Source organism: Lottia gigantea (genome assembly GCF_000327385.1).
Source record: "Lottia gigantea unplaced genomic scaffold LOTGIsca_4, whole genome shotgun sequence".
Taxonomy (NCBI): domain Eukaryota; kingdom Metazoa; phylum Mollusca; class Gastropoda; family Lottiidae; genus Lottia; species Lottia gigantea.
Window position 1 is genome coordinate 1467491 of NW_008709379.1, and position 10787 is coordinate 1478277.

The 10787-nt window shown below is 33.6% G+C and overlaps 1 protein-coding gene across 1 annotated transcript; it reads left to right on the forward strand.

The window, feature by feature from the left end:
- Window positions 1-999: 999 nt before the first annotated feature.
- Window positions 1000-10546, forward strand: LOTGIDRAFT_153651 (hypothetical protein; the record flags this gene model as incomplete). Its single annotated transcript, XM_009059674.1, has 5 exons — window positions 1000-1069; window positions 6822-6925; window positions 7407-7458; window positions 9768-9881; window positions 10476-10546. The coding sequence occupies 5 exons, from the start codon at window positions 1000-1002 to the stop codon at window positions 10544-10546; spliced, it is 411 nt and encodes a 136-aa protein (XP_009057922.1).
- Window positions 10547-10787: the final 241 nt, after the last annotated feature.

Below are 10787 nucleotides of genomic sequence, written 5' to 3' on the forward strand. Positions count from 1 at the left end.
CTTTTTCGGAATCGGTATTTTGTAATCCACAAAAGAACGTATTGCATCTCGAATGTAAACGCTATAGATTTTTTTCTAGTAAAGTTAGCCTTTTGTTTGTTATCGTCCACGACACACGACCAAGCTGTGTTCACTATAGTTCTCTACTCAACTGTACAGTCTATCATTAAATAGATAGAGCTAGTAACACGAGGTCTACATTCACTCAATGAAAACATGCCGGCTACTTTTACTTCATCAAAATCTCGTCGTGAACCGACAACCAACATTAATTGATATCATTTAAAAGTGGGCGTGGAAATATTAAAATGGTGATATTTGATTGGTCGCTAGTTGACCCCCCACGTGTGTATGATGTTAAAAGGCGGTGTATATTATTGTATGTATATTGTATTGTTCATGTTCTGTTTACAAATGCTACTGGTGGCCTTTTAGTTCGTTAGTTCTTCCGTTTTCAAACCGGCTAAAGACAATAGATAGAAATATCGCAGAATGATGACAACATAACGTTACGTTTTTTAAGGATATTGTTTTGGATTTACTATAGGCATTATAATGATTCTGCCACTCATGTAACGTGTTTAAAAAGGGCATTTGGATTAACGTTTTATATATCATTTTAGAGTGGTAACTGTAGTAGTGTTTTATATTCAGAATATAACCGAGGTTTAATATTCTCTGTACATTCATTCTTAGCCTACACAGACATTGATTGTGAAAATAAAAAGACAACATATTATATACTGTGACTGAAACTGAAAACACTTGTCGTGGACAGATAAAAAGGACATACTGTCATTACTAAGAAAACAATATAGTATCTGTAACGTACTGAAAAGTACTGCCCGTAGAATATCATATATCTGGACCACTCAACATATTAGTAATTGTGACTCAGACGTGTGTAAAAGCACTGACCGTGGTAGAGATATTTAAAACCTGAACTGTGCTATATTAAGTGTCTTCCTATAGAATAGTGTATTATAACATGTAGGCAAGATGAAGTGGAATATTAAAGGATTAACTCAATATCTGGATACTTGTTTTCTTCTTTCTGTGATAATTTCAGGTAAGACTCTTTTATTGCAGAGTTGTGGTCCTTGGAACTATGAGTATCTGTAGACGTTACTATATGATATAGGACTTTCTGTTATGGCTGTAGTAGAAGATTATTTATTACTTATAGTCACATACTATATTTTCAAACATTAAATGTATACCAGTAAAGTATAGTATACTGAAAACGATGTTGAGTCAGGATTATCATTGCTACTTATGACCAAACAAAGCCATTCCAAAGGATAAAATTTTATAGAAAACCTAGACAAATATTATCTCGGACCAATGAAAACTTGGACAAAATGAATCAAGCAATCGAAACATTTATGCAATCGCATGGTTTTGGTAATAGTTCATTAGATTGGCTTTAACTCTCTTATCATATGTAACTAGGACTTTTCTGGAGTGAAATCAGTGCCAAAATGGACAGTCTTCGGGTTCATAACCCAGTGTTATTATGCACATTTAAATTTCAAGTACCTTGCTTTACAAATACTTGCCTTATAATAGACAAAAGTTGTAGCTTCAAATTAATATAGCTCACTGTCAAGTATATTAGAAGTATATAAAATTTAAGAGAGTCTCCAAAAGTGTCGCTAGAAGCCATTAGGTTCAAGTATCGTTTTAACAGCCATATTGAAGACAAAAAACGGCAGAATATTTTATATTCAAACTCGAGCTAAATGGCATTCGTTGCTACTTAACAAAACAAGTAAAGTGCGTGCCTATTCATTCACGTTAACTATATAAACTGGACGAGTGTTCAGTACAGTTGTATTTGTGGACGTGGTTAAAGCATTCGATTATATTACACTGTAGGGTATAAAAGTGTACAAACTGACACTGTGGCGATAGTCGAAGGAAATGAACGTGGACATAAGAATTTATTTTAGCATTCGAACTAACAGAATAAAGTTTAAGCGCGACGAAGTCTTTCTGTGTCAAATAATGTCGAATTTGAAACATCATATAATACAGAATATGGCAAACGGAATGTAGCTATCCTGAATGATTATTTTAGAATTCAAATAAAATAATGTATGCCTACATTTAACCTAGGTTTGATTGAGTTTAGTAAGAGATATTCGAATAGAATGGTTTGAGCAATTTGATGAGGTGACGACCTATCTAGTATGTTACTTATTTCCAACTTATTTATTTTGGAAATTTGACCTGCTTTTACTAAGCGCCTAACGAGAAACTCTCACGGCAGACATCAATTGGCACCAAAACCTGAAATTTGTTCCAGGAATAAAGTAATATCAGGTCAATAGCAATAATCGCGATTAAAAATATCTCGTAACAAACTTCAAAGAGATTTCTGTATTTTGATCAATAAGCTACACTGGTTTAATTCTCATAATGTAGTGAGAAGGCCGAGCGAGCTGAAAAACTCTTTTAACTACATTGCATTATACTACAATTTACATTGTTTTATGTTCTACCATCGCAGTAGGACGTAAAACTCCATTCATTTAATTTCATTTTCTACCGTGCAGGGCATGTACTTTCTTCTTGATTTCTCATTGCGACAGAACAATCGCATTATTTGATGTTTCTGACTCAACTGTGGAAAGTTCTATACTGTAGTAGCGAGTGTGGCTAGCATGTCAGGGCGTGCTCATTTTGGGGGAACATTAAATCCCACCCCCATTTCATCTGAATTTCGCAGTGCCTATTCATGTGCAAAGTACATCGTTATAAACGTCTGGAACACTTGATGCCCCCCTACATCCCAATTCTCAAGTGTTGCACATGTGTATGTGTATCACATTGTGGGTTGTTCAGAGTTTTCAATGTCCTAGCGAAATTAAAGTGCCCAACATGCCAGCGTGTTGTAGGTTATCTCAATTCTAATGGTAACTTTTCATTTTAAATGACAGTATACTAAAATATGAAATACATATTTGTCACAACTCTAGACTGTGATATATATATTTTGATGATTGCGGTAAAACCATTTCATGACAAACATGATTTATACCAGGTCTGTGATCAACAAAGTTGTGTAACCTCGCAAATAATGATTCTTTAAGAAAGGTATTTATACGCCTTTTTCTAAAAACTTTATAACAGGTTTTTATCTAGTGAGTGGGAGGACATTTACAGCTTTCATCCGGGCCACAAATTTGTGGTAACTGCTTATAGCATCTACTGGAACAAGGCATCATAGTTTTCCATTCCATTCAGGGTACCAATATTTGAAACCTGTCGTCATTCATTTCTGTTCTTCCTAAAAATGAGAGCCCCGTATTTATGCTTTTTGAATTGACGCCGTGGGAGAGTTTAAAAGCGACATGAAATTCGAACTGACGTATTCTCCTGTTGACCACAGTTTATCGAGCTTTTGTTTATTAATTTGTCTTTTTCATTAACAATGAAGGATGAAGTTATGATGTTACACCTACAAGTTATCCGTTCGTATCTTTTGTTCAATTTGGCAAAGAATGCCTTCCATTGGAATTTATATTTTTCTGATAACAGAGTAAAAACTTTATTTATTTCAGAATTCTATTGTTGAATTTATTCTTATTTCTCACTTCAATAATTCTGAATACAATCTGTTCACAAAATCTTTAACATGCTTTTTTTGTCGGCCTCCAAATATGATTGACTTTGCATTAACACAAACCGGTTATTAATTTTTCATGTTTAGCATTTTAAATAGAGATTCACAATTTATGTTTTTTGAAATTGTGTTAAATTCGTTGCATATTTTCCTAAAAGCAAAAATTTCACACTTTTTTAAATATCTTAATTGCATAAATCAACGAATTGCCTGCGTATTAAATGTCCATTAAGTGCGTGTTTCTGTACGAGCACACCTTCCTCCAATTTCTGACACTTTAATTGCATGTTTTATGGAGGAAAACAAAATGTTGTTCAAATGTTGTTCTGACAATTTTTCACTTTGTCAATGGTAAAGAAATATTTTTAACGTCCTTTTGGGTTCACACTCTTCAAAGGCGTTATCAGAAAGTGACAAGTAAGACTTTGTTTGAATTTGCTAGCTCAATATATCGTAGATATCTGCAACAATGGACAATGTATCTTTCCATTTTCTTTTACGTTTGCGGAAAGAATGGTTTGTAAAGATGGAAATAAAACACAATGTCTAAAACAAAATCGAACATTTTTCTTTGATGTCACTCTGCAATTTGGTTTGTCAACTCAGCATCCCTTGCAATGTAAAACACAGAATATAGATATAAATATGAGCAATAGGTTGTTTTTACTGTGGAGTACGATATGGTTCAGAGAGAAACGTGTTCTCAAGTGAGGAAAAATCTCTGTATTAACTAAACAAACAATTCTAGTTGCAATGTTACCAGATGTCGGGTTTTTGTTGGGAATAAACAGGTATTTTGTGTCTAGTAGCATAAGGTCTGGCACCTAAGCCCCACCCTCACTGACAAATTAAGAAACTAACGAACTTGAATTGCGGCCCAACTTAGTGCATTCTTAGTCAACGCTTTGTAACTTAAACCAGTATATATATATTTATAGTCATTTTGGCAATTTGCGCTGGTAAAACTACAATATCCATCTTTTAGACATATATTTGCTATTGTTTCTTTTTTCACCTCCTTATCCTAAACTAGAGTGTATAATTATGGCTATGTAGAAGATGGTTGCATTGAGGAAAATACTCTGGGAGATGCTGTTGCTTTTCTTCCTCTGAAGTAAATCCCGACCCCTAAGGAATGCGTCATATTATCTCAGGATTTATCTACTTATATAGAAATTTATAAACGTGTCAGTGTCACTAGTTTATGATATTTACTTATATTATTATATATTATATAGAACAGTAGATTGAGTTTGACAGGTTATCTAATGTCTGTAAACTTTATTAATCTAGTTAACCTCTTCTAGACACAACACTCTATAGGCCTTACCTCATTTAGACATAGACTGATTTTTAAGGGTAGGAGTAGGTATGACCCTACAAACCTTCCTCGCTTTAAGATTTACTATATTTTTACATGTTAAACATTAGACTTACTTCAATCAAACTTATCGTAGGTTTTTTTCTTGAAACAGCTGCCAGAAGAAAATTGCATGTGTTTTTTTAGGATTTGGGCTCTTAAGCTTCATCTCAGATATATAACACCAAATTTGCATTAGCTAAAAGTTGTCAAGGTCAACAGCTTGACATATTTACCGTTACTGTATCAAAATTGCAACATATTTGCAATTATATCTACAATAATTATATAGTTTGAAAATACATTATGAAGTGTATCTGATAACGGACCTGTTAATACATGTTGTAATTGGAAAACATTTGGGTATTTTTTCAATAATTGTATTAAAAAATCCTTATATACATTACAGTTATCCCAAAGATGATATCGGTACTATCTGATAAGAAAGAAGTAGAATTAAAATGAAATGTGTTCAAATCGTAACATCATAATTTATCCACTAATCCATAGAACAATATTGTTATCAATGGTTATATAAGAGAAACCCGACAATGGAAGAGCATCTGACCATCTTTGAATTTGTGCCGTTAATTATTAAATAATTATTATAAAATTATAAAACATATTGGTATATAGATTATACTTAAGACAATATCGGCATTATCTCTTATCTCATATTTTATCTCGACCATTATCATAGTGCTAATTGCCCTCCATCTAAAACTATTTGAAAATCTATTTACAATCTGTACCAGAGCAATAGGCTTATCTCTTGATGAGACTCTTAGTTGTATGGCTAATTACACATTTAGAATGGCCTTTTCTCTTCATCATCCGCACAGGTCCTCGGGGTTATAGTCCATCTGTTTTACCCACCTTTGTGCTAGATGGACACAATAACTTCTGTAATTGCTACAGCGCTTTATCATCACCAGCACAGCACAGTTCGTGCGAATCTATATTGGTCTTAAAATGACTGTATCCGACCATCAACCTTATTGTAGAGGCATGTTGTTCTGAGACTAATTCATGGGTTCTAAACCAGTGGATGATTCTCGGTTGTGCTTCCATCAGCTTATATGATTAAGTCTCCTGGATAACTTTCAGTAATGGTTATAACTTTCTTTCAAATGAAATTTATTACTGAAATCATGTGCTACAACTAGATGCACAGTATAGCTTCGGTGGGACCTTATGTTCTACCATCTTCCAAATTCATACAGGATGCAAAATTTCTGATTCAACAATCAGCGCAATCAACAATCAGCGCCAATGAAATTCATTCCAATGTTGACTCTACCTACCAGCCCGCCCAGAGCATCCAGAAGGTTAATCTGTAATGATTATCTTATCTATTTATGAGGACTATAAATGTTCTGTTAATTAACCCTACTGGATGGTAGATACAAGAATCAATTAGTAGGTCCAATATCACCCACAATTAACGGTTAATTAGGTAGCTCCGTATAGAAACTGGCGTGTCTTATCTTGACCTGGAAGTATATCCGTCAATTCATAGGTGTATCCTGTAAAATTATTACCGAGATTAAACTGTTTGTTTGAGACTTACAAAAAGCTTCAAATCAATGTTTACCAACACTTTAGTTACATTCGTTGATAAATAATCGGAAATAACCGAAAAGAAATAGATGTCTCATCAGGTGGACAACATTCTATCATCTCGTAGATTACTGCTCTTGAGTCCAAAATTTGATTGGATTTGAGATCCAGTAATATAAGTACTGAGTGGGTGTCGGTAGCAGAGCAGGACATGCTTACTATTCCGAAACATCTGATGCCATGTGAGACTATTTCAATTTTCACCCTTTTCAGAGAGTCCACACAGTTATTATCTTTTATTTTGGTATATTTTTCAAAATAAGAGAGTAAGAGGAAAGACAATTAACATTTTTTGGCTTGTGGTCAAGCGAGAAAAGGTAAGCCCCATGCACCTGAGAAACATTCACGGTGCAAATGTTTTAGGTTTGTAGTCCAAATATTCTGAACTTTGAAAGTAAGTCTAAAACCAATTAGTACTATAAAATGATAATGATATAATTTGTTGATCTTAGTTATTGCCGATTTCCTGTTCATACACAAGTTAATAGTTCTACCCACAATATGACACGTTCTGATCTGTTGGTTGGCATTTTAATGACCTTATATAAAAGAAACAGGTTACCTTGTGTCCTCAAAACGAGATATCTCCCTGAATCCAAACAGGGTTTTCTGACTTTTTCGCCTTTTGTACATTGTGTTTTGTTTATTTGTATCGCTTCATTTTCTTTTAAGATGTCCAAACCAGAACCTGTGATGGTTGACGAAATTCCAGAAAAACATGACCAGATAATTGACTTCACTGTCGTAAAATCTCGAATGACTGTAATATAATTTACCTATGTCACAACTTTTTATCAGTTACGAAAAGCTTTATTATTTTTTTCACAAGATGTTCTTGGTCTAGAAGAAGGTAAGAGGACTATAATCTCATAATTTATCTCTATAATTACTGAGATATACTGCGATATAATGGGAGAACTTCAGCTATCAGGAATGTGGGTGAAGTCGGTGCAGTAATAGGGAAAGTAAAGAGAGATTAATTAACAAAAATATTCTAAATATTTTCATTAAAAACTTCAAAGTCTTCAGAAATCTGATTTCAAGTAAATGTAAAGTATATAAGCTAGCTACTCGTAACATGCTCGTTGGAAATGTAAGAAATATTATGGCTAGAAAATCCTGAAAATAAGGGATGTCTTGGTATGTTCTGTCATTTTCTGTGGCACTTTTATTTTAAGCTTAGAACCTTAGAGATGAAATTTCAGCTGCATCTGCATTCAAAATAAGCCCTTAACAAGGCGGGTATAAATATTTGAAATTATGGTTTCAATTGACAACTACTTAGTTTGCGATATCAGCATCCGCTGGAAGCGAACGTTAACTTGTCTTCTTCCAACTGTTTCAATTTGGCTAAAACAGTGGATAGTTCAGTCGGTAGCAGATGGGAGTCGTCTGATGGGCGATTAAGTGTAGGTTCGAACCTGCTCCAAGGCAAGAAAAAGATGTCATTGCCAGTACTTTTTTTTAATGTTTCAACGGTCAACTTGATATATATAATGCAAAATTATTATACATTTTAACCAAATTAAATTAAGTTCAATTTATGCTATTGGTAGATAATTTGAGTTTATGTTGTTTAAGACAAATATTCATGGCTTGACACTCTAGTAGATAAAAAAAATTGCAAGCCTTATAATTATTTTGATTAAATATTTCACTATGATTCCAAACAACGTTCCATTCATATTTCCATTTCGCAAAAAAGAACATCATTAAAGCTAAAAATATAAACCTATAATTTCTTTTACTATTTAAATCCGGGATAATTGAACCCAAATCCTTTTCCAGTGTATACTGATAACGATCTTACTATATCCAATCAAACAAGGGGTTAACTGTACCCGAAGCCTATAATTTGATGATATCTGTTAACCCTTGTGAGTCCATTTCGTCATGCTATCTGGTCCATTTAAACATCAACTATTATAGTCTAATGAAATCTTTTGAAGTGAAATAAATAAAATGGATTATAAACGATATCAAACTAAATTGATATTGTGTTTTATCTTAAAGGCGATCTGTACCGAACATAAATTCTGGCCTCGTTGACCCCTTGTTTTACTGGACAGGCTCAATTTCATATTAGGTATAAAACGATACATTTTGTAATGCCCAACTCTAGATTTTGGTAGAGTTATGTATTACAGAATATTTCTATACACAAACTGAGCACATACAGGGGTATGACACAAGATTACCAAAGGGGTTAAAAAGGATCTTCTCTATTTATCGTCCAGAGACGAGGTAGGCTCACTAGTCTAGGAAAGCAACAAAGTACAAACTAATAGCCGTTTAGGCTAGTAATAAACCGCGAAAACATTTGTGTGTCTGTTATAGTGTACAGTTACCAAAAAGGTTCTCTCTTTGAGCAATTCGTATATAATACAAACACATGCATGCTTAGGATCTAGACTTCAAGGTAGGCTGACCTGAGGAAACCAAAAAGCCTGGGCCTTCTAGCCTAAACCAATGTTTGCCAAACCAACAACCATTTAGTAGAATAAACCACAACAAACGTGTAAAGTTATGAGAAAACTGAAAAGATTAATAAGATTTTACAGACAGGTTATGACCTTCTCTCTTCATCATGTTCACTCTTCCGACTTTTTCTGATCGATCAGAGACTAACTAGAAACTAATGTCTTTCTAATAAGCGATACAAATTCGATTTCGTCAATTCGATACACAAAGTAAATCAAACACATCACATTTTCCTTTAGATGTTCCCGCCTCTTTTCTATAAATCACGAAAACTATGACGTCATTCTAATTTGTTCGTCTGTTATCTTTTGTTGATAGTTTCGTACTAAAGCTAGTATTTTTATTTTCGCACTTTGTTAAGTTGTTATGATAAGTAATGTTTATTGTGAGTATGATGAGGTAGAAATGGGCTGACAATGAAAGCAAGGTGTCGATGGAATCCGTATTGTGTTTGGCATTGGTAACAGGTCTATAGCAATTTGCGTAGTTGTACTAATGTTCTTTGCGTAGTTGTACTTATGTTCTTTACGAGAAAATATCCCAAGGGCTTGTTTAAATGTAGAAAAAGGACCCAATTTTTGGGACGAGGTAGAAACTAGATATCCCCATGTATATATCAATTTCTGATGCTACTGGTCATAAAAACTTTTTCAACATACCCTTTCCTTTCCTAAACAGACTTGAACCTAGACGTTCACAAGTCTCAAGTCTTCAAGTCTCAGGGTCATTCTCTATTTTGTCTTAAAGGATTGATCCTAGTAGCTTTTAAAGGAGGAACAGATCAAGAAACAGGTAGTGATTTCCAAACCACTTACAGTCCATTTTGAAATATGAAAGCCGGAAATAAAGATAAATATCTATAGTGGATTCAAATAAATATTGATAATCAGAATAATTCAGGAGTAAATGATTTAAATAAATCTAATTGGTGTATATGATTTCTGCTTATAATATAAACCAATCAGGGTAATATCAGATAATGGTCAGGATAGATTCTGGCAATGAATTCCAGATTGCTCAATTACCGAAGATTTACCTGATTTTAAAAAAACTTGAGGTAAATTGATAAGAACTTGAGATAAAAAGCACCCAATACACCTGTAAAATAAAATGAAAGTAGAGACTTAGTTAAAAACATGACTGTTTTTTCTGGTTATTAGTAAAAATATGTTGATTTTGTCAGTCAATCAAGTAAGTGGTGAAAGGAAGAAAGTCTCGCAGTTCAAATGGAATCCGAACACGGGTTTACATTCTAAACAAGTCTTAAATAAATAAACTGGCCTAATCTGCGGCTGAGTGGAAGAAAAATACTGTATTTACACAGTGTTAGTTCTGGCAATAGTTGATAAACCATTCCTTTTTATGAATTATTCTTTCTTTTTACAGACTTAATAGAATTTTTATCAACTTCAAAAGAATGTATCAATGGTTTGATAACTTTACCGGAGATCATTTAAATATATTACAGATAGTCCGAATTATCAGATATTGCTTCGGGTTTCATCTCATTCTGACCAGACTATTTCGGACACAACAAGATTTATGAAAGAGATCTGAATAATTTCTGTGTTTGATATAAGTTAGCTGGAAGCGGACTTTAAGTTGCCATATACCAACCAACCCTCCTTTCTGAATGATTTGAATTGAAGATCCTTAGAGTGCTATGATGTTCTTTGAGAGAGAAAGAAAGTCCTTCGA